The 27,962-nt window shown below is 39.8% G+C and overlaps 1 protein-coding gene and 1 long non-coding RNA gene across 8 annotated transcripts in view; one reads left to right on the top strand and one right to left on the bottom strand.

Annotated features, from left to right (window-relative positions):
• Positions 1–263: 263 nt before the first annotated feature.
• On the bottom strand, positions 264–26,237 carry SLC16A4 (solute carrier family 16 member 4). 5 transcript variants are annotated; one of them, XR_009538840.1, is made up of 10 exons: positions 25,916–26,237; positions 24,588–24,706; positions 20,193–20,325; positions 19,324–19,467; positions 18,985–19,146; positions 17,193–17,708; positions 15,079–15,290; positions 13,915–14,008; positions 4,243–4,479; positions 264–525 (listed from the first exon to the last, which is right to left on the bottom strand). XR_009538840.1 is itself a non-coding variant. In XM_060139391.1 (9 exons), the coding sequence occupies exons 2-9, from the start codon at positions 24,672–24,674 to the stop codon at positions 482–484; spliced, it is 1,392 nt and encodes a 463-aa protein (XP_059995374.1). In that variant the 5' UTR covers positions 24,675–24,706; positions 25,916–26,237; the 3' UTR covers positions 264–481. The 5 variants fall into 5 exon arrangements, 1 of the variants encoding a protein (XP_059995374.1); XR_009538841.1 differs by lacking the exon at positions 25,916–26,237 and adding an exon at positions 23,802–23,944 and having other exon boundaries at positions 24,588–24,708; XR_009538842.1 differs by lacking the exon at positions 19,324–19,467.
• Positions 17,358–27,962, top strand: part of LOC132514538 (uncharacterized) — a 36,610-nt gene continuing 26,005 nt past the window's right edge. The window contains exons 1-2 of one of the 3 annotated variants that reach the window (XR_009538845.1): positions 17,358–18,743; positions 20,199–20,361. This is a non-coding gene — a long non-coding RNA (uncharacterized LOC132514538). Of the gene's footprint in view, positions 18,744–19,785; positions 20,362–27,962 lie in introns of those variants that run through there. The other 2 variants (XR_009538844.1, XR_009538846.1) reach the window with 2 other exon arrangements.

Here is a 27,962-nt window from a genome sequence, read left to right as displayed (position 1 = left end):
CTTTTAGAAAATCATTAAAGAAGAAAAGCCAGGGGCTGTGATCTAATCGGCGTTGTTAATTAGTTTTCAGAATTGGCTCCATTAGGACTAGCTTTGTAACTTTAGGCAAATAACTTGGTCTTAATTTGCTTTTGTCCTTAGGTGTAAGACAGGAATATTAATACCTATCCATCTTCCTCATAGGATTGGCATGATGCTGATGAGGTAATAGGTGGGAAAGAACTTTAAAAACTTAAAAGTACTATAAGGTGGAGTTTTATTTATTTATTTATTTATAAATTTATTTATTTTATTTATTTTTGGCTGTATTGGGTCTTCATTGCTGCGCGCAGGCTTTCTCTAGTTGCCGCAAGCCGGGGCTACTCTTCATTGTGCGTGGGCTTCTCATTGCGGTGGCTTCTGTTGTTGCGGAGCACTGGCTCTAGGCGTGCAGGCTTCAGTAGTTGTGGTGCGTGGGCTCAGTAGTTGTGGCTCACGGGCTCTAGAGAGCAGGCTCAGTAGTTGGGGCACACGGGCTTAGTTGCTCTGTGTGGGTAGAGTTTTAGTATCAGAAATAGTATTTCCTGAACAACGTATATAGAAAATTCCTTTTACAGTGGTGGTATGACATTTTCTTAGAGTAAGAACAGCAAGAAATTGTATCTTAATAGTTTTAAATATCTCAGCAAGTAACTGTGAAGAAAGTATTATTGAACTTTTATGTTCAGGTTATGCTCTACTAAATATGTATATTTATAGATAATACTTTATATACTTTATAAACATTTCAACTAATATTTTAGTATTGAGGAATTATAAGTGGCACATACTTAGGCATTACCTTCTTTGGTCAGGGTTGGTGAATATTGGAAGACCTAAAAAAGTTCATTATCTTTAACAACTACATTATTATTGCATTGTAGCAGATGTGTTTTGTGGCTTTAATTTGTTTGTTTTGGTTCTTAGGTATTTTGCATCCTCATTTTCATTTCAGTCTAGATATTAAAAGTTTATGCCAATTTGAGTTAGAACAAATTTATTATAAGATAACTGCTTACAATTAAATTAGCTTCGTAATCTTGTGACACTGCTAAGCAGCCAGGGTTGTCTGAAGGGGAAAGTGTAGGGTTTTTTGTCAGTTTGAGTTTGAGTTATGACTCCTCTACTTACTGGGTGTTTAATTACTTTGACCTTAAGTTTATTCATTTGTAAAATAGTCATCATAGTATTTTCTTCCAAAGTTTGTGAATATTAAATTAAGATTAAATATAAAAATGTGTCTGCCTCAGTGACTAGTATGTATTAGATGTTGAAATAAAGTTCTTCACCAGCCTACTTCTCCAGACACATGCTAAGCCTCTTTGTTTCCCCTTTGTCCCATGGGATATCTTGAGGGGGAAGGAGATAGAAAATCAGTGTACTCTTGCTTTTCTTGAAACCCTATATCTGTCCGAGATAGTATTTGTAGATTATGGTTACTTAGAAATGTGTTAACATCTTATAATATTGTTCAAGGGCAGGAGTAAATGAATAGGAACATTTAAAGTTAATTGTTAATGTAGTGAATACATTAGTTATGAAGTCTTTAGCTTCCTGTAGTCTAGGGAGTCAGTCTTTCTTGATCCACACCGCCCAGGTTTAGAGGGGCTGTTAGCATGGAGTAGGATGAAGAACTGCCCTGTTGTGTAAGAGTCATAAAGCCTATGTAAATCAGAATTCAACTTGGAGTTCTTTAGTTGGTTCTACTTTTACTGTTTTGTGGGTTATTTTATTTTATTTTTTTTTGGCCGCGCGGCTTGCAGGATCTCAGTTCCCCAACTAGGGATTGAACCCCGCCCATGGCAGTGAAAGCCCTGAATGCTAAGCACTAGGCCACCAGGGAACTCCCTGTAGTTGGTTCTGCTTAAAATGTATAGTTTGCTTTCATAGGAGGAAAGAATCTAGTTGCCCTAGGTAGTTAACGTCTTTTGAGAACAGTTATTGCTCAAGAGGGAAGGGGGGACGGATAGAGTGGTTCCTAGTAAATCATTGATTTTCTTAATCTTGTGCTTTGATGTAGAAAGAAGAAGAAAGGAAATTATCAGCTACTGTGTATGAAGGGTATTTTGCTTGGTACAAGTATGTTTTCATTTAATCCTCATAGTATAGCTGTGAGGTAGCCTGGTGGAATCCTCATTTTACAGAGGAGGAAATTGGGACTCAGAGGCTAACTTTCACGAGGTTACATAGTAACAGGTAGCAGAGCTTGGATTTATTATTATTTTTGCTGTTTGTGTGAGGCGGTACTGTTTCTGCTCTATTCATATTGTCTTACATCTGAAATGTAAAAAGAATGTTAGACATTTACATTTAAGTGTAAAACCTATACATTTTAAATAGGACCGACTGCAGTTTTTAAGATAACCCAGATTTGAACCCAGATTAATTTGGTTCCAGAATTGGTGCTGGCCCTTGGGAAATAGATCCATCTTGTTGATCTTGCAAACTGATGGAAAAGATTGACCTGTCAGCTCATATATAGTGCTCTGTTAAAAGTTAGATGGGGAAAGGGTAAGCTGCGACAAAGCGAGAGAGAGGCATGGACATATATACACTACCAAACGTAAAAGAGATAGCTAGTGGGAAGCAGCCGCATAGCACAGGGAGATCAGCTTGGTGCTTTGTGACAGCCTGGAGGGGTGGGATAGGGAGGGTGGGAGGGAGGGAGACGCAAGAGGGAAGAGATATGGGAACATATGTATATGTATAACTGATTCACTTTGTTATAGAGCAGAAACTAACACACCATTGTAAAGCAATTATACTCCAATAAAGATGAAAAAAAAAAAGTTAGGGCTTCCCTGGTGGCGCAGTGGTTGAGAATCTGCCTGTTAATGCAGGAGACACGGGTTCGAGCCCTGGTCTGGGAGGATCCCACAGGCCGCGGAGCAACTAGTCCCGTGAGCCACAACTACTGAGCCTGCGCGTCTGGAGCTTGTGCTCCGCACCAAGAGAGGCCTCGATAGTGAGAGGCCCGCACACCGCTATGAAGAGTGGCCCCCGCTTGCCACAGCTAGAGAAAGCCCACGCACAGAAATGAAGACCCAATGCAGCCAAAAATAAATTAATTAATTAAAAAAAAAGTTAGATGAGATTACAGAGGAGAGACTGACAATGCTGGGGGAGGTTTTCCAGAGGCTTTTGGTGAGTCAGATTGTGAAGGATAAGTGAGACCGTGCCTGGTGGAGAATGGCAAGCCATTGGGATTGTAACTGGTGGCACAGCTTGTACAAAGGCACACGTAGAGAGTGAGAGGGTGTGGCATTTTGGAGCTAAAACCAGGCTTTCAGTTTAGGATTTTTCTCTATAGGGAATTAATAGATATTTCAAAGCAGAGAGGAATGGAAAGATGGAATAATAATAGTAATAATAGTCTTGAGGACCATTCTGAAGGAGATTCTAGAGGAGGTTGGTATTGCAGAGAACTCTAGGGTGGTCTTTTTTTCTTTTTAAAATCACCCAGATAATGAAGAGCTCTCTATCCACATGTAGTTGCTTAGTCTAAGTGACATTAATTAGTTAACATAATTATTCCATATTTAAGAAACATCTTTTGGTTTATCTCCCGTTAAGAGCCACCTATTCAACTTTCATATAAAACTTGTTCTGAAGATATGTTTAGATATTAGCTTGAACATTCCAGATAATTAGATATAGTGAAAAAGTAACATTGTTTGGATGAGTAGGAATACTATTCAAATGATCTTGCAATAAAGGTTTGTTGTTTGTGGGGTTTTTTCTTTTTTTAGCAGTCCTTATTTATTTTTTTATTACATAGCAATACATGTTTGTTATAGAAAATTTAAGAAACAAAATAATGAAAGAAAACAAAGATTACCTCTAGTTAAGAAGCAAAGATAAACTATTTGGGGGCTGTATACTCTTCCAGTCACTAAACAATGTTTCAATGTTCATTCACATTCCAGAGTTCAATGGCTCTGTTTAATACTGCTTTATATGAAGGAAAATGGTTTTCTGTCTTTACATATTTTTGCGACTGAATTACCATGGCACAGCTGAGAGTTTGGTTAATTTATTATTACGGTACATTCTGATTTTCATTTAATATCTAAAGTAACTGCTTCAACTGATTAAAATTTTAGCCTATTTGATTAAATACTAACAGAGTTTAATTTAAGTTGCTATTACTCTTTTCTTACCACCAGTTAGACATTCTTCAGAGTGCTAAAGCAAAAAGGAACCTTAAAAAATTATGTGGTTCACCTTCTTAGTTTACAAATGCGGGTACTTTTCTTCCATGCTTTTGTTTCCAGTGACTTTTAGTTTAGACTTTCTTTTGTTAAGCTCTCACTTGATTGCAGTCCTCTCTCTTTCTGGTCAGACTGTTTTTCCATCTCTCAGCCAATGGTACAAGGAAAAGGGAAACTGAAGAGAGGAGATAGCATATGCCCGAGAGGTAGAAGGAGCCGGTGTATGTCTGGGTATAATCATATAACCAGCCTATACGGAAGGAAGGATTCCTGTTAGTGATGCAAACCTTTCCATTAGTAGTTCCCAGCCATGAACCGTTCCTTGAAGGAAGGAGCCTCCTGTACTTACTAGTCTGTATTGTGACCCATTAGAAAGTTAGTCAAGCTGCTTACCTGTCTTATTTTCTATTGATGAAGTTAAATCAATTCCATGTGAGTTAGGGGTTTAAACGTTGGGTTAAAAGTAATCGTGAACCCAGAGCCCATCTCCAGTCTTGTAATGGAAGTTGGAGAAAATTAGGAACACGTACCATTTCATTTTACAATGAATTTTATTAGAAGACCACTATTCTTATGAAGAAAAGTATTGTGAATTACTATTTTCCAAAGAAAAAAGTGAGAACTGATTATTATCTTTTTTTCCTTCACTGAACAGACATTTGAATTCTTACTGTGTTCCCAGCAACGTGCTGGGTGTTGAGGATATGATAATGAGCCAAAACAGACATGGTCCCTGCCCTCATAGACCATATAGTTTAGTGGGGATTTGGTATTAACCACATAAGTTACACCTGCGATAAAGGCTGTGAGGGGATGGATGGTTCAGGAGGTTATGAGAACAAATGAAAAGGAACTGACTTACTTGGCCAAGTGGGTTAAACAATGACGATAATTCCCCCTGAAATCTCAAAGTGCTCTTTTAAAAGCAAGAATTGGGAGGGTCCTCAAAATCATTTGGCTAATGGCACATACTAGAACTTCTTAGGTGAAACGCTTTTTTTAAAAAAAAGGTGTGAGTTTGTGGTGGCAAAGAATATTTGTGCAAGGCACCAATGTTTATACGTTATTGCAAAAGTCAACCCTGTGAAAAAGGCAAATAATGTCTCAATATTATTATGAAAATAGTTTTGACCTCAGGCTCCCTAAAAAGGTCTCAGGACCTCTCGGAGAGTCACAGTCTTTTCTAGATTATTGTATGCATATTATGTTTGTAGATGCAAACTTACAATATGGCTTTTATAAGTTTTTATATTAAAATCTTGAAAAACCTTAAGTCAAGGATGTTACTCTGATCATTTATTCAAAAAATTTTGGTACTCTATGCCAGCACAGTTCTGGTTACTAGGGATAAACCCATGGACAAAAATGGATGAAAATATCTGTCTGCATGGAGCTTACATTGTATCTTTTGATTTTCACTTATGTCTTGGAACATGATTTCTCACTGGATGTGTAGAGTATACCCCTTTTTTTTTTTTTTTTTGTCTGATTGTGTGTCTCTATCTCCTCTCCTTTTTATTCTCTCACTTGGCTCTGATAGAGACTTTCAATTTTTGTTTGTTTGCTTCATTAGCTTTTTGTTTCCTTTTCTTAATGTAATGAATGAATGGAATGTTTTATTTAAATTCAGCTAACTTTAACTTGCTTTTACTGTTTGATCAGTGACCTCAATTAAATGTTTCTTGGAGTTAAGCAAAATAGTGAAACCGACTGGGACAAGTCTTTGTATTATGTTGATTGACCTTTAGATATCTAAGAAACGGTTGACCAATCTGTCAGTTTTTCTAGAAATTTCTATGAAGGAGGAACTGTGGAAAGCAGCAGCACCGCCTCTTATCCTTTGTCATTCTTGCTTTCGTCCCTTAGTATAGCAATTTACCAGTTTATATATAACCTGTGAATTGTAAGACAGGGGTATTTGAAGTAACACTCTAGGAAAAGACTACAAATTCTTGGAGAGGGAGGTAGATAGTGCTGCTAAAAGGTCAGGAGGGTAAAGCTAAAAATAGTGAAACTGAGTTGTTTTATAAATCCTGGAGGGACTAAAACAGTTTAAGAGAAAACTGCTTATAAGCCTTTCATTTCACATACATTTAAAGTCAGAATGTTGTTTCTGAAATGTGAAAGATTAAGATATATTTAGTGTATTTTCTTACCAGGGCAGGGAATTACTTAGCATGCTTTAGAACTGTTTCCATGTATTTCCATGCAAAGTTTTTATTTATTTATTTATTTATTTATGTCGTGTCGCACAGCTTGCAGAATCTTAGTTCCCCAACCAGGGATTGTACCTGGGCCCCTGGCAGTGAGAGCGCTGAGTCCTAACCACTGGACTGCCAGGGAATAACCAATGCAAAGTTTAATGAAATAATTTGTTTTAAATCTGTTTCTCCCATTCATGCTTGATTATTGAGAGATTAGTATATTTTAAAATTCTGTCTCTAAGATCTAATTGCCATTCCATACGATAATAATGTGCAGTTGAGTATTTAGTTTTAAGATGTTATTTATAATAGCAAATATGAGGTGAAATGTAAGATGCAGGACTATATTGTACTATTATTAATTAATTGTTCTATGAAAATATTAGCTTCATAATCAAGCTTAAATTTAAGTGGCTACTAGGTAAGTTAAATTCATAGCTTTGCTGCTTTAACGAAACATCTCTGTTTGGTTGGAATAATTAGCCTTTCCCCACCATTGAAAGTAAAATAAGACTGTATAGGGAATTGGCTGGCAGTCCTGTGGTTAGGACTCCTCACTTCCACTGCACGGAACGCGGGTTCGATCCCTGGTCAGGGAGCTAAGATCCTACACGCCACGTGGTGCAGCCAAAAAAAAAAAAAAAAGAAGACTGTATATTTGATCTGATTTTATTAGGTCTTTGTACTTTTTTTTATAATAGCACGAGATGTATACAAATGCACTTTCAACCCTAAACAGTTTCAGGGTTATTGTTGGTAGTTCAGAAACCACTGCATTCTAATCATTTTCAAATGGAAATACACGTATAAGTTGACATTCAAAAGACCGGGTTTCTTTGTGGTCATAGCAAAAGCATTGTGAGTGGCAGAGAATACCAGCCACAGTCCAGGAAAGCGTGCAATGGATCTGAGCCTCCACTCCATGCTAAGGAATACTGTATGTAGCCAGCATTCTGAGGAGTACTCTGCCTACTGGTGCAGACTTCCTAAGCTGAAGTCCCCTCTAAGCATTTCCTTGGTGTCTCCAGACTACCTGCATCAGATTCACTTAAGATGCATGTTAATTGTGCAAATTCATTGGCTTCCTAAGCGTACTTCCTCTTAGGTGGCACCCAGTTGATTCTTACATACAATAAAGTTGTTGTCCAAATTACTTCTTTATAGCTGTAACCCTTGTTCTGGGTAGGAATATCTAATAATGTTTCCTGTGATAATTTAAAACAACTAAGAAGATAGGCCTCAGCTTCCTTAAACAGTTTTGCAGACCAGTTTTCTTACAGTCAACAAAAAAGGGATTGGAATAATCTTCTAAGTTTGATGTTTAATATAGAATCTAAATTCATTTTTTTAAATGTCAACATTTTAAAAATGATACTCTATATCATTTTATGGGTTAAGCCATACACGTTTAAAAATGAGTTTAACATCTTGTCTAAAAAGTATTCATATCTGATATCTCAGAAGTTGATTTTTAGCTGATTTATGAATCCTTTTCAATAGGATTACTACTGTAAGTTTATTATTGGTCATCTTGTTAAGATTTGAAATACCCCTAGAAGGCCGTTAATTCCAAAGTTCCTTGATGGTAGTTCAAATTAGTTGTTGAGGATTCTGTAAGTGACTGGCCGGTGTTGAACCAGAGCTTCTAGCTGTTAGGCTGTAGAATAGTGGCAGACTTCCAAGGTGTGCAGAGACAATGAACTTCTCACATTCTTGGGGTCACTGGAGCTGCCCACTGGCTGTTAGCAGCCTTGTCATTTTACTTAGGGTGTGCTGTACAAATATTTCCTGTATGTACCATGAAGGGAAAAATCTTGGGAAACATGGTTTAGCAAATATAAACCTCAGTGCCTTTTAAGACAGGAGCTCTCTAAAGGCCTCATGATAGAAATTTGCCATAAGATTTACTGGTAGTGCTATAAGTATTGTCTCTGTGTTGTAAGTTTTATTAAGAGGATTGTGGTCTGTGTTAGGATTTTGAAACTTGATTCCTTGGCCTTGCAAGGAAAGGACTACCTCCCCCTTCTCCTTTTTAAACCACAATAGAGAGCTATTTGGAATTTATTTTTGATGCTTTTGTAGGGATTCATTAATCCTAGGAATGCTGTATCAAAGTAAAATTCTGTGGGTTTTGTTGCTTATGGGGAAAATAACCACTGGATAAAGAAATGATTTACATTGTTTCCTTTTGCCTCTTCAGGGTATAATATATTTCTCAGGATTTAAAGGACAGAGAACTTTGTTCTGCCTTCTCACTTGTCCCCCGTATCCCCAATCTCCAAAATGGATTTATAGCAGACCAAAGGTTGAGTTGCTTGTGTGTTTGTTTTCCAAATAAAATTTCAGGCCGTAGAGAAATTCTCAACTGATAGGCCAAGATGACTGATAAAACTCTAGAGGGCATGGTTGATAAAAGGTGGAGTGAGGACTGGGTGGAATATCTGTTTAACATTGTATCTGAAATGAGGATGTAATAGAGATAGGAAATGACCTGTCATTTCATGAGGAGATGAACTTGTCTGTGTTCATGGGACAGAGAGACAAGCTTAGATGGATGAATTTCCATTTTAGCCATTGTCTTTTCTTGTAAAAACGCAGATAAAGAGTTAATGCAGGACTTCCCTGGTGGCGCAGTGGTTAAGAATCCACCTGCCAATGCAGGGGACACGGGTTCGAGCCCTGGTCCTGGAAGATCCCTCATGCCGCGGAGCAACTAAGCCCATGCGCCGCAACTACTGTGCCCGCATGCCACAACTACTGAAGCCCGCGTGCCCAGAGCCCATGCTCCGCAATAAGAGAACGAGAAACCCACGCACTGCAACTAAGAGTAGCCCCTGCTTGCTGCAACTAGAGAAAGCCCATGTGCAGCAATGAAGACCCCACTCAGCCAAAAATAAATAAAACTACATAAATAAATTTATAAAAAAGAAAAAAACTCGGAAAAAGTTAATGCAAAATTACCAGTTTTGCCCCATGGTGTTTCTGATGAATTGTGAGGTTGAATAATAATAGCAAGAGGGCTTCCCTGGTGGCGCAGTGGTTGAGAGTCTGCCTGCCGATGCAGGGGACGTGGGTTCATGCCCCGGTCTGGGAAGATCCTACATGCCGCAGAGCGGCTGGGCCTGTGAGCCATGGCCACTGAGCCTGCACGTCCAGAGCCTGTGCTCCGCAACGGGAGAGGCCACAACAGTGAGAGGCCCACGTACCGAAAAAAAAATAAAAAAAATAATAATAGCAAGAGAGAGATGTACTTCTTCTTTAGGAACTAGTTACCTTTAGCTTATTCTGGAGTACAATCAACTTATAATTATTTGGCATTAGAAACAACTCTCCTTGAATTTATTGAAAAAAATTATTTTTGTGAAATATCTGCTTGATTGAGTGAAGCTTTACTATATTTTAAGGTCATTTTTATTATACCAAAGCTTAGGGTGCCTTCATTTAAAGGTAAGAAAATAGAGACATGGGTTACAGTGGCTCAAGCGAATTTTCAATTAATGAAGTGGAAGAAGAATGCAGGTTCTAACAATTCTCAGTTTTAGACATTTTAGACTAAGTCCTAATGTTAAGCAGTGTATGTGGCTGACAGAGTGAATGCTATACCATGATCCAATAAGGTATGAAAGAACATTGAACAAATAATTTTGTCTTCTCTTTGTCCATGTGGCAGCTAGTAGAGTTCTGTGCTAATAAGTTGCTTAATAATTATTGAATGAATACTGAGTTACAATCAAATAATTATTTGTGAACCAAACAAAAACAAAATAAATGAACAAACCAAACCAAACAGACATGTAGATACAGAGAATAGGGTAGTTGTTATCAGAGGGGAAGGGGCAGGAGGGAGGGCTAAATGGATAAGGGAAATCACCTGTATGGATGGAAAATAAATTTTTGGTGGTGAAAACAAAAACAAAATTATATATGGCATTTTAAGGGAGTTTTCAGAGATTTGTGATTTAAATTTTTTATATTAAAATAAATATTAGCATAATATATGCACTCATCAGTTGGGAAAGGGGGGTGTATGTGGAAGAGAGAGGAACTACATTCGGTGGTTTTGTTTTATAGGCAGCTGATATGGGCTGTTGGTGGTTTTATTTTTATTTGTTTATTTGTTTGTTTGTTTGCGGTACGTGGGCCTCTCACTGTTGTGGCCCCTCCCGTTGCGGAGCACAGGCTCCAGACACGCAGGCTCAGCGGCCGTGGCTCACGGGCCTAGCCGCTCCGTGGCATGTGGGATCTTCCCGGACCAGGGCACGAACCCGTGTCCCCTGCATCGGCAGGCGGACTCCCAACCACTGCACCACCAGGGAAGCCCAAGTGGTTTTATTTTTAAATGAAACTGAACAGCCCTTAGCATTTTGAGCTCATATGTCAAATACCTCAGGTACAGGACTAGGAATTTAACATAAGTAACTTATATCTGTCTTGTACATGGGAGAATATGACTGTATACTTGTTTTTTTTGCCGAAGGCACTATTTTTGTATTTAGATTGCTTTCTGCAGGTGTACTTTTGTTAACAGGGGTCTAATAGAAATGTATATTAAGTTTTAAAAATATTAATACTTTTTATTTTTCCACAACCTTCCAAGGCTTCCATCTTGCTGTCAGTCTATAGTTCTGGATGCCATCTACCAGCAAAAAACAGCATTTGGGTTTGGATGAACAGTGACATTTGGTCTACCCTTGGGTCTACTGACCACCTAGGTCAGGAAACTAGAAAAACCCCGAAACTGGTCCAGTCTGAAGCAGGCCATATTATTAACTAAAATTGAATTTGTTGCTGAGTATTGGCAGGAATAGGGAGAGCTGTGGGGTGGAGCGGGCAGGGTGGTCACTTGTGGGGAGTGGCGGGGGATAATTTTTAAACTATTATTTATTTCAATGCCTGTCAATTTTAACCAAGATCTGATGGAGAATTTTGTTGCCACTGTATTTCTTATCATAATCACCATTACAAAAGATGTATAAATAATTTTCTTGCCCATATGCTCTATTTACATTTTTTTAAAGTAAAAAGTAACTTTAAAAAATCTCGGTTATATGATTCCTTGGGTTTCCTATGCTTTATATTCCCCTTTCCTTGAATTTTTAAAATATGCTGTATAGAACTAACTTGTTTTTCTTCTTTATTTCCATACAGGAAGGAGAAAATTATTATTCATGTACCATTTTTAACTAGTCTTTTGACTGAGGATTATTGTGAAACATTTTACTGTTTGCTAGATTCCTTATTTTAAATGCCTGTAATCTTTTATAGGAATTTCACCTTTTGTAATTTGGTAATAACAAGTCTAGGTAAGTAAAAAATGAGGATCTCATACAGTTCGGAAGATCTAAGTTTGGTTTAGAATTTAATATTTTATAACCAGTAAGCCTTTTGATTTAGTTAAAGCTAAAGACAGTAACGTAACTTGCCTGTACCAGTTGAGGGTTGAGTGGATCTGTAGCTCAGTATTTCTGATGTTCTTTAGTAGTTGCTGCTGGAGTCAGAAGTTAGGAACAAATCTAATGGCCTTTGTAAAACCCTCTTGTCACTTCACAGAGCAAGGACCTACAGCAAGGGCTCTCCCGAAGTCTCCCTTCAGCAAGAAGCCTAGCACTACATTGTAGTCAATGAGAAACCGTGGTACAGAGCAGGAAACTTAACTGAATTATATATTATTATCATAATCTTGTTTAAGATACTCTGAGCAACTCTCAGACTAAAAACCTGTACTTAAGCTTTCAGCAATAGCCTTATCACTTCCTTTGACTTTTTTGTAGAACTTAAAAAATTTATGATTGCCTAAATAACATTTTCAGAGTTAGCAGGTAAAAATTCTACCATGAGCTCTGTCTTTATCCTCACATACAGTGCTAGGGTATCATGGACATTGGGTAATAAAAGGCTTGTAACTTTTTTTTTTTGACTCACTAATAGTAAGAAATGTGTTTTACATCACATATGTTTTCTGTTACATAGGTGTGTGTGCGTGTGAAATAAGTTTCACAATAAAGTGATGCACTCTGATTTCTAATCTGCTCGTGGTCCTTTTTTATTAAAAAAAAAAAATTTTAAAGATCATGACCAACAAATTGGTTTCAAGACCCACACATACATCTGTAGCTTTTTCCTTTTAAGTAATACTCCTCACAAAACTTGCTTTGTCTTCTCATACATTGAACTCTTTAAATATTTTTAAATGTATACAAAAACATTTATCTCTAAACATGTTGTAGTTTTGTTATTTGCCTTCATCATTTGAATAAGATATTCTGTGCCCTGGTATTTGTTACTTCCCTACACTTTTGGCCTAATAGGCTTGAAAAGTTCCAAGGCATCATTAGGACAGCCAGTGAAGAAGGGTCAAAATTGAAAAAAATTCATCAGCAAACCGTATTTGAACTCTGTATTTCACTGACCTGGATACTAGCCATAGAGTAGCTCTGCTAGCCATCTCTGGTGCTTGGTCTTTTACCACTCCCTGTATAACAATTCTGGGCTATAAAATTCTAGCCTGTTTTCCAGTTACGAAGTATTGGCTGAGTTAGAGCTCATGGGAAGAGGTGTGTTCATAAATGCAAATAAGGACTTAGTTGTGTATTTGTGTAATTTTTTCCTTTAGATAGGTATACCTAAATTGAAACTCAGATAGTGGTACATTGTTTTACCTTCAGTAATAATTTCTTTTATTAAGTTTTTATACTTTTGATATTTGCCTTTAAGTCTTAAGTTCATAGAGGTGTAAATCTAATGTCATTATAAAACTTAGTTTAAAAAAAATGATAGTGGGACAAGATCAGACCCTTTTTCTGTCTTCAGGACTGAGGGAAGCAGAAGTAAGTTTTAGGCTGAATTCCTTTCTGTGGATGATTGGAAATGCTGTACTAATTTGTAATTCAACTATATTGAGAACCTATAGTGTAAGATACTAAAGCTTAAGTCTGTTTCCTAAAGAAATTTGTGTGAGTAGGCAGTCTTTTAATAGTCTTAGATTAAATGTTCAGCAAGCACAAAATGTCCCAATAGGTAAAAAGTGAATGTAAAACAATGCTTCAGTCTTAAAGTTGACTTAAAAACAGAACTCCCCCAAGTTTTACTCTACTTGTATTTAATGTTCTCCAGTGGCCCCACATATCCTCTCTACAGATTCTGGCCTTAATCCAAGACAGCTTTTGTTTGTTTTTAACCATCATAGGTCTTTGGGCATCTGATAAAACTCTGGATTGTCTCCCCAGAGAAGTAGATATACACACAATCCCTGCTCTAAGACTCCCAAGAGAATGTAAGAATCTGCCTAGTGCACATCTGTTGAATTAACCCTGAGAGTCTCCTGGATTAGTGATGGAGTTGTGAGCGTTGGTATAGGAACAGCAGAGATAATCATCAGTTTCTTTTAACCTGATAACGTCGTTACGTGTTACCATTAATCATGGATCAGCATTTTGTTTCATTGCTTTTCAAGTTTACTTAGAATGTGGGTAAGCTGTTACCTGCTAAAGGTGGTCCAGAAAGGACAGCCATCCCAGCAAAGAAACTGGCAAGCCCCAAGAACCTGTGTACCATAGAATTCCCAGACAGATCAACCTGCAGGGATTAGAATCCAATGTTAGCCATATTGAGGGTGAAATTCTGTGGAGACCTTTGCCTACAGAGGGGCAAATACTGTGTATGTCATCTGAAACTGTGAACAGTTGACTTCTGAGGTGATTTGGATGGCATTTTACCCTGATATTATGAAAGAGCTGAGGCAGATAGGGAATAGTAATTTCAGTAGGCAGACAGTATTTTCATTTTATTAGTAAGGAACGTTGGTTTTTGTTTCTTTTTAAAAATCTTTTAATTGGTTCAGGGATACTTTTTTCCCCTGAACCTCACTGCTCTTCTCTGTTAGGAAATGGTATTTACAGTTGGAGCTGACAGTGGTATTATTGAATCCACCTATGGCTGAATACCAACCATTGGTTTATAAGAAATCAGATATCACAGGAGATGATTTCAGCTTTAGAAAGTTTGATTTTTGCTTAAGCCTCATATAAGATCCTGCAGCACTTATGCTAATATTGATATCAGGTCAGAAGATTCCGGGGGATTTTGTTGCAGCACACTGGGGGCCTAGTTCTAAGAACCCATGGGGTTCCAAGAAAAACCCAGAAGTATTTGTATAACTCAGTTCCGTTCAGGTCTAGGACTTTATGTCAATTTGGGGTAAAGATGGAGAGGAGTTAAAAACACAATGTCCTTATTAAAGTATATAGAACTTCTCTCTACAAAAGAGAAGCCAGTGCTGGTCAGGAAGCCCTTTTTTCTTTTAAGGAACTCTTCCAAGATGTGTCTTAGAACCAAAGAAATGTCTGGACCTGAAGGAAAGAAGTGAACAGAAGTCTAACCTGGGAGACTGATAAGCAAAATGGAATCCTTCTGATCCCTATTTTGCTCTTCTTTCCTGTCCCACGTCCCATGGGGGGATAGTCCTCTCACCCCCCTGGCCCCACCCCCCCAAGGTGAGATGAATAGCTGGATAAGATATAGCTACAGGGTTTCTGAGTATGTTTTTAATTATAAAATTAATACAAAATATGTTTTCTCTTTTGGGGAGGTGATTGTTAACACTTTTACTAAATGGTGTAAGAACATTAATGAGTACGTCTACTCACCAGTACAGGAAGTATCAATGCCAGGTAACCACCGGAGAATATGGCAAAGAAGATGGTATAGGTCATAAGTAGTGGAAATGTGGTGGCAAAAGGAGCAAGCAGGTTAGTGATGCCACAGAGGATGAGGTAAGACTTGTGGTAATGATACTTCTTGATCCAGTTTTGATCAGCAATCCATCCGGAGATAATCTGACTGACTGTCTCAATGATACCTGGAACAATATTGAAAAGGTCTTATGAAATCCTAATTCCATTTTCCTAGCCCCTTTGAAAACTGTAAATGCATAAGGCATCTTTTCCTAAGTAATATGACTTCATCCTGAGGCTGGGACATAAGAGAAAAAAAACGGTTCCATTTGTCTTATCAATAGATTCTGTCATTTACTTACCTATTCCAGACACATCAATAAAATACCAGAAAGACTCCTTCAGAGGTGGGTAGAGGACTCACCAGGTATTTTTTCTCACTGTGTTTGGGAAACTCATACCACCAAACTGGGAATACCAGGTTATAGAGAATGCTGGGCTCAGTAGGCCTCCCTTGAAGTGGTGAGGAAGTGAGATTTCTTGAAGATTAGTAAACCCACAGGTTAGTGTCCTGGGGAAGTCATATGGTGGACGACTGGAGTATAAATAATAAAGTCTTATGGTGAAGAAAAAAAACAGATGTTGAGACTCATAATTGTATGAGGTTTTGGTAATTAAGTCCTTCTCCAAAGGCTATTATGTTTAACTTGAAAATACGTAGAAAGTCTGGAAATGGGACATCATCTCTTGAACACTGGAACTATGGTGTAACTTGAATAAAATTTAAGAATAATATTTTTCACTTAGTTTTATGATAACAGAACATTCTTATCCTTTATCCTATTATATGTTAATGTAGCAGTTAAATACTGAAAGAGATTTTCACCAAGAGGAGCATGAGCTGCAGTTGTTTTATACTTAAAATTCTCCTATGGTTCAAACATAAATTGCTCCACAAAAAGGAATTAAAAATTCATACTGCCATCTCTATATTTTTACAGTTATTTCCTAGGATACATATTGAAACTTTATTATGTTCTTTGGTCCTTCTGTAAAGCCCTAATCTGATCTAAATTGATACTACCAGACACTTTAGTGGAAAAAAAGTCAGTTTAGCTATGTATCTTTTTCTTGTGTACACAAGTTTTATTTGACTGAAGCAGTTGGAAATGGGGTGCAGTCAGTTTTACAAGGGCTTGGTAAATAGGCTTTTCCAGAAATTAGCAAGAGAAAAGTTAATGTTGAGCTACTGAGAATTTCCAGATAGAGCAAACCAGTTCCATTTCATTCATTTTCATTTTTTTAGACTCCCTATTTTGTCAGTTGAAAGAATCCATATCTTCTAGATCAAGCATTCTGTTTCCATACATTTTTATAAGTACTCAACTAAAATGATTTTTTTTCATTCTAAATATCAGCCTACCCATTAATGACTAGCCTTAGTATGCTTATTTAGCTTATCCTCTTACTTTGAGTTAAAGGGAAAAATTCTTAGTTACAAATACTACTAGAACATTATTGAATGCTTACAGTAGTTCATGTACTATTCTGAACTCTACATGCATTACTTGCTTAATCCTAATAACCTTCTGAGAGTAGATGCTATTATTCATATATTACAAGGAAATTGAGACACAGAGAAGGCAAGTATCTTGCCCAAGGTCACACTGTCATACACTGCAAAAACTTGAACCTGGAAAGTCTAGCTCCAGAACCAATCCTTTCAACCACTGCACTGTACAGCCTACCTAGGATTGTTTTTGCTTGCTAAAATGGCTGTTGTCACTGAGCACCAGCTTTCTAAAGTTCGGTATCCAACAAATACTTAGATACTGACATGAAAATGAGACTTGCTTTGGGGTCCACTGTCTGGTAGGGAAGAGCCTGTGTGCAAGATGCAGTGACAGGTTGGAGGGAAAGTCCTGCTGCTCCCACCAGCCTCAAAAAACTTGGTTTTCTGGCCTTCCCACAACTCTTTTTAAAAAAAATTATTATTCTTAAGCTTTTTAAAAATTAAATTTAATAAATTTTTGTGAAATTAAGTTCATTTCTCCTTTTGAGGGTGAGGTTGAAGTAGACTTTCTTACCAGCTACAGAAACGAGGTAGGAGGCATCCATGATATTAATCCCCAGTGTTTTGGCTCTGGCTACCAGGTGAAAGGTAGGGATGAAATATGCCAACTGACTGAGGAGAAAAGACCACGTAAATATGTAGAAAAAAGGATTCTTAAGAAGAGAAAAATCAAAGAGTTTTTGTTTGCAGCTCCACAAAATAGTCTTATTCCCATAACTTTCTTCATCAGTTTTTTGGAAGAGTCTGTTCCTGTTAGGTTCATTGTTGAACTCTTCATTTTGATTTTGTGAGACTGTTAAACTTATACCAGGTTGTCCATCCTGCATAGTATTGTCCCTGATGGCAGACTCTTGTATCTCATTGCGGCATGATGTTTCTGTCCCACATGCTGCCTCTGGACCACTTGCAGAAAAACTGCTACTTTTATCTTTAATATCGGAATTGCTCTCGCTTTTGATATGGGTGGGTCTCAAGAGCATACTAGAAGGCACCAAATGCAATGTGATTGCTCCAAATAATATAAGGGCACCTAAACAGGAGAGAGACATTGAGAAGTTAAGCTAAAAATTACCTCTCTCATTTCACAATACTCTGTATGCTTAGGCTCAGAAGAGGCCCCACCACTAAATATTCAGTCATAGTGCAGTAATTCCTGAAAACACTGCTTTGTCCTTGTATTTAGCTGAAAGCATTTAAATCCATTGACTTAACTGTTAGCCATACACACTGCTGTATCCTTGTGAAAACGGAGTCCTTGCAGATAGAAAAGGGGAAAGCTGTGCCACTAGGGGGCATGGAAGGAGAGTTATTTGTGCTAAAGGAAAAAAATGGTTTGGGGTGGGGGGAAGTCATTTCAAATGTTAGAAAATTACAGTGTGTTTTAAATATCCTGAAGGGAGGGTGTAGATTTAGGTACAGAAAATACAGAATTAGGTAACGGGAATCATTTGGAAACTGCCTTAGAAGAGGAGATAGCCTGTCATCCCGTGATGTTTTAAATGTCCTAGAAAGAAGACATGCCAGTGTTGCCTTTGAAGCTGAGTAGTTGCTTGACTTCAGCATGTCCTGACCAAAGCTGTGACTTGGGTGTGTTGCTTCTAGAGATAGAATTAGCTGTAGGTTCTGCTATCCTGTCTTATGGATTTGTCAGCTGGTCTTGTTCACCATGAGACTACTGGTGGTTTTTTTAATCAGGAAAGGAAAAGTTCAACAAAACTGCTCTGTAGATAGGAATAGGCTTATATATTCACATATATGTACATATACATAGATTTTTTTCCCCAATACTTTGAGGTTATTTTAATCCAAATGTTTTATCTCAGGTATGAAGAAAATTGTGGAGTGAATGGTTTTTATTCGTGAAAATTTATAGTTGACAGTATATAAAAGATTAAGTATTAAGGAACATAATCCTCTTTTCACTCAGTTTTTTTCCGTCTATTTTAGTGAATCTGATGGAGGACACTTTTTTAAATGCAGATTTTTTTCTTAAAGAGAAAATTTGAAGAGAATGCTTTGAGTAGAGGATCCTTGTTTCCGCAGGAGTACCGCTTTCCCTGCAAAGGTGTGTTTCCCCAGCCGCATAGATTGCCCTCCATCCCCTCAGACTTGAACTCTATGGTGAACTCTGAGTTGCCTGCATGGCGGGCAAAGCCTGCAAGTAGTTCAGAGTCTCTTTTGCCATATATTCTCCAAGGAAGAATACTTTACTTTAGAATCATGCTCACTTCCTCTGTAGTCATCATAGAGAGGGCTCAACATTAAATCTTACAGAGTTGATGGTTCAGAAACTTAGAATGACTCACCTGTCCAGTCATATAGATCTATCAGGACTTTTGTAAAAGGCGCTAACAGAAATGTCAGTCCCATCCCTGAACGGGCAATAGCTGTAGAAAGAGCTAATCGTTTTTTGAAGTATTTGGTAGTGACCACAGCAGCGACTTGGTACAAGAAAGCAGAACCCAAACCTAAAAGAAAAACATAATAGCTTGGAATCACTTTCACATTAAGTGGCTTGGTACTGGACAAGATATTCTCCTGGACCTGAGATAATATAAGTAGGCCTTTTGAACTCATGGAGAGTAAAAGGGAAGGTTCCTGGTTCCATTTTTTTTTTTAAGTCTTAACTTTTACAATGGACTCACCAGGTAAAAATCCCATAGTCACACAAAGAAAGGGAATGCTTGTAGCCCAGCTGCTGATCAGATATCCACCAGTAACAAGGAAAGCCCCAAGAATGGAGGCAGTTTTCTCTCCAATTATGTCACAAGTAACAGCAACTAGGGGACCTTGGGAAAAGAAACAAATGCTAGTTAAATGTGCTCTGGCATCCCTTATCTTCTGGTGTGCAGTTTAAATGGGCAACTGAAGGGAAATAAGAGGACTCTACATTTGTGTATCCTTCAAAAAGGTGTCTGTATTGAGTTTCTTAATATTCCCAGCCCCACACTATTTTGCTTTTAGGAAGAAGTTTTGTTGATTTTTGTTTGTTTTAAAGAAAAGATTGTAAATAAGCAGGTTTGGAAAGGAAGCTTGCTGAAAATGCATTATGAAACCTCTGCAAAAAAAGGTTGCCTCTAGTGACCTATGGCTAGAACAAAGTTCAATTATTTATCTACACCATGTTCTAGTTCCAACTAGAGCTAAAGGAAGAGGAATTGGTTCTGTCTTTTAGAGCTTTATGGTCAGAGCTTTATGGTCGACATTCCAGTTGAGAGACTGGCTCACTGGACCTATATTAAGACACTGTTGAAAGAAACAAGGCATGAAAATTGAATCATGGAATTAAATAGTTGGATTCTTCACCTTTCTTTGTTTAAGCACTAATTTTTCTAGTTTTTCCAAGTCAAGCGGAGGCTAAACACTGCAAGTCCTTTTCTCAGCTTTACATGTTGATAAATGAACCTGAGTTTTAGCAAAGCTTCAGTCTTGATTGACTGACAGGTGAGTCTTCTTGGAATTGCCCTTTGGTGGTCCTTTTCCTTGGACAGCAAGCGTATTGATGGCTTTATACCTGCAGAAAAACGAAGCGATGACATGATGGATCCAATCCAACCAGTTTGCTCTGAGGTGCCTTCAAACTCTTCTTGAAAAACCACAAAGAAAATTGCAAAAGTCTTGGTCATCCCCATCACGAATACATTTACCTAAATCAAAGCAGACCAAAGAGTCCAAGTCAGGTGGTGAGTAAGCCATTACAGGGGAGGTTGGAACTGCTGGAGGCTCTGATTCTCTGTGTAACCTGTATTTTACCAGTTTGTTTGCCAGTTCCTCTTTGTAACATTTTAAATTTTAGGGGCGGGTTGTCCACTTAGAGTGTCTAATCACTTTACATGAAGGCATCTCATTTAATTCTCATTACAAAGGCATGGAATAGGTGTGTCAATATTGTATTAGAAATTCAGAAAATTGAGATTTAGCTTAAAAGTTGCTCAAGTTGGGGATGCTGGAGCTAAGACTTGAACCCAGATAGACTGACTCCAGATCAACCACTATACCATCCTGTTACAGTAGCATCTGTTAAAAACAGCTAATTCCAGTTACCTTTGTGAGAGATGTGTGTTGATCCAAAAGAATTGTTCTGTCAGTCCTTAGGTTAGCTTTGCTTTAACTCTGCTTTTGAGCTGAGTACCCTCCCTCACCTGGTATATAAATACGGCAACCATAATAATTTATCACCCAGTTGAAGCTCTTTGAGAGTGAAAAGTAGTGCTATTAATTGATGCCTGGACAGCAAGGGTAATGAGGATGTATGGTCACCTTACGGTTGGGTCATGTGCCCCCACCCTTTTTTTCTGTCCCATCTAACCCTTTTGCCCGCACCACCCTCATTCCTTCCACTAGGCGGAGCTCCTCTTTTGAGGTCAGGTTTTCTTTCAGTGGAGTACCAGCATTTGTTTCTTGGAATTCTGATTAGAAGGGGGGCAGTGAGGAGCAAGGGTCTGAGGGGAACTAGAAGGGAGGCCTAGCCAGGCTCTGCAGTCAGTCAAAGCCCAGGAGCCACATGTACTCACTCTTGTCTCCAGGGGCTTCTTAGTGGCCCCTTTCCTTTCCTTTTTTTCAGTGGCCTTGTGTTTCAAGGCCACTTTCTCTGCTGTCAAGCTGGCTATGCATTGTGGAAGGACCACAGATCCTGGGTTCCTTTTCACTGATTCTTTCTCTGTTCACCTGGTAAATATTTTCCCCTGTGGTTCTGCAGTCATCTCACTTTATACCTGCCCCATAGACAACCATTCAGTCTCAAGGTTTTAATTACCACCCTTGAACTCATGGTGTAGTTGTGAATACTGTGTTCCATCTGCAGTCAGCCTGCCTCGGCCAGAATCCTGGCTCTGCTTCCTATTAGGGGTGTGACCTTGGGCAAACTACGGAAGTTAAGCTTCCTCTTTTATAAAGTAGAGGAAAAGTAAATGTCACCTAGCTCATAGTACTGTGAAGACTGAGAAAATTCTGGTAAAGTAATACTTAGCACTTAATACTCAAACTATTAACTATGTTTTTGTTATCTTGTGTAACCATTCTGCTCTCCCAAGAGCTCGAGACTCATATTAATGTCTACCATATCTTTCTAACTCAGGTTAACTTATCCAAAACTAAACTCATCTTTCTCTTATCCCATGCCTACTCTTCCTTTTCATTTCTCTTGATTAGTACCATCCACCCACTCACCCAAATCAGAGACCTACCTCCACTTAGGAACCTCCCTCCCTCAGCCTCTACCTACTGAATAAAATAACCAAGGCCTTCCCCTCCATCCTCTCTGCTAGACTCTTACTTCAGACAAGTATTATTTTTTGTTTGGAATAAGGGACTAGGAATCAGTGGTGGTGCTCCAAGGTTGCAAAAGATGGGGTGGTGAGGAGGAAGTCCCTTAATGTACTTTTTCCCATTCTGATTTGATAGAAGCTACAAGACTTTGCTTATTTAGAGTGAACAATGCTATGGACACCAGGGCTATATATTCAAAAATGGAAAAAGCATTTTATCAAGCACTTTGTAATCATAACGTGCCTTAAAGGCACCCCTATCAGGAAATGAGGCTAGAGAATATACATGAACCTTAAATGACCCAGACTTGTTTCTTTCAGTTTAAAATACAGGGCGGTGATTGCCTCCTCTCATGAGCAGGGAATGTGACAATGAGGCGTCATTCTGTAAAATTACACTTCCTCTTTTTCTGTGGACATGGGTTCTGTGCTGGCATCTACACGATGCTGGCCTCTATGTTCTTAGCCATCTGAGTTTGGCTAGCTACTGGTCCCCCCAATTTAGCACCTTTCCTCTCTGGTCTTTCCTTGGTGTCTGGGCATAGCAGCTGTAAGTGGATATGACTTGTCTCTAATAACTGGGTCTGTGCCTTCCACTGTGTATATCAAGAAGGCCAAGGACATAGCCTTTTTAGCCACCCTGCCTCCCTCCCTTAACTTGTAACCTTCCAACTTTGTTTCTGTTTTGACTCAGAGCTATTAAAAATCTTTTCCCCAAGGTCCAGATATTCCCTTAGTTAACTAAGCAGACTAGATAAATCTATATTATACTATTTCATCTCGTGTTTTGGACCAAGGTTGATGGGTTTCAGTCCTGTTCCAGAGTCCATATCAGACACTGTACATGGGCTTACCCCGTCATCCATCCATCCATCCTCCCATCTGTCAACAGGTATATATTGAGTGCCTACTGTGTTCCAGGCTATTTACTAGGGCTTACAGTGGTGAGCAAACAGACTTGGCCCCTGTGCTCATGGAACATTCAGTCCTGGGACACAGGCTGAATACAGAAAACAATCATGCAAATATGTAGTTATAAAGTATGGTAAGTTAGAATGTGAGTCATTTTTTTTTAAAAAAGTAGGGAGCTCCTGAAGAACATGTTATTGGGTTTTTCACTCATCTTTTCAGGAGCTCATCTATTATTGAAAAGTAGACTTGTAACTTATGCAGACACAAAAGCATCGTCATCTTAAGTACCCACATTACCACTGTGGGTGATTGGCCTGAGTTAACTGTTAACATTTTGAGGACCCAAAATGCTTTTTTTGTGTGTGTGCTTTTATAAGTAGCATCACACCCAAAAAAGTGGGACATTGTTTATTAATCTGGTTGTTAGACAACTTTTCTTACCAGCAACTAAATTGATCAAGTAACTTCCTATCCTCAGAGGATAATACAGGAAAAGGAAAGGTGGTTACTGGGGAGAAAGGTGGGAGAATTAGAGATCCTCACCAACAATGCCAGTTCTGCAAAGCCTGTGATGTGGGGAGGTGGCCCAGTCACAGGAAGGCTCTCAGACCTAGGGTGCCCTTAGTTTCCTTTTTAGTAACACTTCTGGGAGGAAAAAAAAAGAGATTCCACATTCTTTGGTAATGAAGCTAATGTTTAACAAATAGTCCTGTGGTTTGGAGTTTTGTATTTTGTATATCCTGGCTGAGGACTTCTTGCCCTCCTTTCCCCTTCTCTGTCATAAGGGAGGGGGTGTGGTATTTCTACACTGTGGGCTTCAGGGTAGTTAGTAGTCACCAGGACCTGCACCCCCTTCCCTGGGAGCTTCTTACTGTAGGGCTGGGCTGGGGAGGAGGATCAGGAGGGAAGGGTGTCTTTGTGAATACATCTCAAAGTTAACTTACTTGGGAACACTTAAGAGGAATGGGGGAGCTGGTGCCATTCTCAGGGTGGTTTGGGATATAACTGTGATGGGATTCACCAGTCCCATCAGAATGAACATGCTGAGTCACATCACCACTGCCTCACATAACGACCCCAAGAGCTTCTGGGTGGATGAAGGAAAGAAGTTAATTAAAAAACAGAGTGCGGAGTCCAGCTGCTTATGGATGAAGGAGAAAAATCAGGCTCCAGTTTCAGAATCCACATCATTCTCTCCCTTTCCAGACATGTCAGAAATATACATTGGGCCTAACTCTAGCATAAGTTATGGTTGGCGGGGATGGGTTGGGAAGTGGACAGCAGGCAGAACAGAAGAAAAGTCCCTGCCCCCTTGGAGAGACGGAGGTTGCTTCCAGCAGGGTTATGTCTATGCTGGGCTGAGCTGGGGAACCCCCTCCCCACGCACCCCTGCAAAAGCACTTTTTAGTGGTTTCCAGTGCTACTTCTGGGATGGTTAAATGTACGATTGTCCCCAAATCCTAATTGCCATGCAGCGAGGGCAGAGCTGCTGATAGTAACTGGAGCACTCTGTAGGTTTAAGGAGGGGTAGGAGACAGGATGGAATGCTTCTGCTTTCACTCAAGGAGGACATTTTCAACTTTCTCTTGGGTTCATTGGCAGTTCCTGGCCTTGCTCTAACCCCCTTTCCATTCAAATGTCAAGGATTTCATAAGTGATCTTAGTCTGCTCTGAGCCTTTCTCAGGGAGCCTTCTTTCAGGCAGTAGCAAAGGGGAAAGTAAATTCTTACCAGGAAGAAATGAAACACAACCATCCATCCCCAACCTCCATCCAGGGATTTCGTGTAGGGTCGGACCTTCCCCTCCCTCTTCAGCATGATGCTTCGTTTGTTTTAAATGCAGAAGATTCCTGTGACGAATCCAAGACAGAGTTGACTCAGTTGACAAAATGATCTTAACTTTTATTTCCTCTGTGGCATAAAACCACTTGTACTGTAATTTTTTTTCAGCCCACCTCTGAAACTAGATGATTTCCCCTCATTTCTAAAGTTTACAGACTCTCTGGAGTTTATAGACTCTCTGATCTCAACCTCAAAAATACAAGCAGGGCTTTGTACCATTTGGGGGATGTTTGTGGAGGTCTGCTGCCTGGCTTCCCCTGGAAGTCCACAGGGAGCTGACAGTTCTCTTGGAGTATGTCCTTAGTTACATATAAAGTCTACCCCACTAGACTGTCCCCTTATCCTCATTTATTCCATAATCATGATCCAGGCAGAACCATGGGAGAAATGAGAAAAAGATAACAAAAGGCTGTGATGTGAGGGACATCAAAGCCACCACATAAATCTCTCTTCCACCAGTTTGAATGGCCTCTGAAAGATGACCACTCAGTCCACTTCAGGCAGGAATAGCAAAGGAGTTGATCGCAAAGCCTGACCTCACTGATTGTGGAGTGGCCATTCCTTGCACTATTCTCCCCCCAGGTCTGCAAACCAAATCCTAGGGCAAACTGTGCACCATCCTCTGGGTAAGCTCTTGACTTTAGAGAAATAAAAAAGGGATGGGGAACTTCAGGTTTGGAAATTCCCTTTCACAGCACTTACTAAAATGAAAATATTCTAATGGACTAAATAGACATGACAACAACATGTTCCTCGAATGGATCCCAGGCCAGAAAAAAGTTGGAAAGGACTTTAGGAGCTGCGTTGGGGAAATTGGAATGAGGACTGTATAGCAGACCAGGTTAGATCTCTTAGGGGTGATGGTGGTCTCGTGGTTCTGCCGAAGAATGTGCTTGTTCTTAGGAGGCGTGTGCTAAGAAGCTCAGGAGTGAAGTGTCATAGAGTCTGCTACCTTCTCACAAGTGGTTCAGTAAAATAAATATATAGAGAGAGGAAAAGCAAAGAGAAAATGTAGATACTCTGAGAGAGAGGGCGGTATTCTTTATTTGCCACCGGCAGGTAGGCAGGCAGGCTCTTTCTTCCTGGGAAGGAGAATCTGCCGGCACGGCGTGTGGTATGGCCGTCTGTCTGGTGAGCAGGCCGCGCAGGGAGAGATGCCGGTTGTTCAAAACACTATAGAGGACCAACCCCAACACACAGTCCCATTTTCATCCTACCTTTGATGTGGTGTGTAGCAAGGGAATCCTCCACAGACTTGAGACAATCTGGGAAGAAAAAGAAACTATACAATTTTCCAGAATGTTGCTCTTTTTCTAAGGCCTTTCATTCTTCTGCCCTGTGAAAACAAGCAAGCATTGTGAGAGCCCAGGGTTAGAGCCAATTTAGGCACTCCTGCCAGTGGACTTTACTTCCTGAGGGGAGGAGGAAAGACTGTAATTTGACATCATCCTAGGCCCTCCCTCCACCCAAAAGCAAGCATCAGAGTAAACCAAGTAGAAAATCCTTTGGGTAACTGTTGCTGATTAAACCTGGAGGCCGTCGCACTAAGGTGGCTCTAATGCCAAGTTGGCCTATGTTAGCAAACCAAAATCAAAACAGGGTTATGAAATGGAAACCCAAGGATGACCAGTCACAAACAGCCAGTCAGGAATTAAGCTGTGGCCCATTAATAACTTCCTTGCTTCGCTTCTGCCCTCTCTATAAAAGCCTCTCCCTGAGCTCCCGTTGGTGGAGCGCTCCTAATATCTTCCAGTTTGACACTGCCCGGTTTGAATCCATTTTTGTTCAAACAAACTCTTAAAATTTTTAATATGCCTCAGTTTGTCTTTTAACAGTTCTGGTGTCAGAAGAGGGAACAAAGGAAGGAGACCCCAAGCAGCCAGAGATAGGTATCTGCTGAGCCCCTTGGCTTGCTGGTTTCTAGCTGCCTCTGGAGGTGTGGGTAAGTCCCTCTCCCACCCCAGCTCCACAAGCTTTTGCAGTATGAACTGTCAGACTTTAGTTGCGCCTTTCTTCTTCCAGACTGGGTCCAGAAACTGGTTGGAGTCAGCCTGGGTCCAGGGTCAGACTGGGTTGGACTTAAACTGGGCTGGTCCTGTGTGAGGTCTCAGGTGAATGAAATTTTGTTTTAAGGGTGAACAAGTAGGCTATCCTTACCAAAGATAACCTTGTACTACAGTAGCCACAGTTTATCCACTTATGAGGTGCCCTAGAGAAAAAGGGATCCCAGCCAACCCTTATAATAAGGGTAGAGGGAAAATTATTCTTCCTCCTCTACAGTTTCTGGTGACCAGGATGACACCTGCTGGGACACTCCACTTGCTTTAGAGCCTGCTGATGGGATCCCGGGAAAGCTGGCAGAAGCCCATAAAGGGTGAGAATTCTTACCAAAGTCAGTTCTCCTGGACCTCCACCTGTGGTGCCTGGTTGAGAGAGGAAGGTACAATTTCACAGTGTTCCTTCCATTCTAGATTCAGATTGGCAGGAGAAAAATGTTTGTAAGAATTAGATCTTTGGGGGCTTCCCTGGTGGCATAGTGGTTAAGAATCCGCCTGCCAATGCAGGGGACATGGGTTCGATCCCTGGTCCAGGAAGATCCCACATACCGCGGCGCAACCAAGCCCGTGTGCCACAACTACTGAGCCTGTGCTCTAGAGCCCTCGAGCCACAGCTACTGAGCCCATGTGCCTAGAACCCATGCTCCGCAACAAGAGAAGCCACCACAACGAGAAGCCCGCGCACCGCAATGAAGAGTAGTCCCCACTCACCGCAACTAGAGAAAGCCCGCGTGTAGCAATGAAGACCCAATGAAGCCAAAAATAAATAAATAAAATTTATTTTAAAAAAAAAAGAATTAGATCTTTGAATGGTGGCTTGTGAACTTTCATTTAAGTCCCCACTTGTTCTTGGTCTTTTTACTCCCAGGGACAGCTATAACTTTCTCATTTATCTTGTTATGTCCTGAGAACTTGGCTTGGCTTTCTGCCCATCAGGGCACACAGGTTGGCAGTTCTTATGTGTGCAGGCAGCTCAACTGTCACATTGGGGACCCCCAAAATATGGCTGGACAGAAATGTGGGTCAACAGCTACCAGGGGAATTGTCTTTCTTTCTTTTTTTTTTTTTTTTGCGGTACACGGGCCTCTCACTGCTGTGGCCTCTCCCATTGCGGAGCACAGGCTCCGGATGCGCAGGCCCAGCGGCCATGGCTCATGGGCCTAGCCGCTCCGCGGCATGTGGAATCTTCCTGGACCGGGGCACGAAC

Source organism: Lagenorhynchus albirostris, chromosome 2 (genome assembly GCF_949774975.1).
Source record: "Lagenorhynchus albirostris chromosome 2, mLagAlb1.1, whole genome shotgun sequence".
NCBI classification, from domain to species: domain Eukaryota; kingdom Metazoa; phylum Chordata; class Mammalia; order Artiodactyla; family Delphinidae; genus Lagenorhynchus; species Lagenorhynchus albirostris.
Note: the sequence above shows the minus strand (reverse complement) of the source record. Positions and strands in the feature narration are given on the sequence as shown.

Bases quoted from the DNA above. Each gene is read 5' to 3' on its own strand.
- SLC16A4 (XM_060139391.1), bottom strand. From the start codon at position 24,674: ATGCTGAAGAGGGAGGGGAAGGTCCGACCCTACACGAAATCCCTGGAT. The intron at 17,709-18,984 runs GTGAGTCATTCT...TCTCCTGTTTAG, and splicing joins AGATCTATATGACTGGACAG to GTGCCCTTATATTATTTGGA. The intron at 15,291-17,192 runs GTAAGAAAGTCT...ATATTGTTCCAG, and splicing joins CTACCTCGTTTCTGTAGCTG to GTATCATTGAGACAGTCAGT.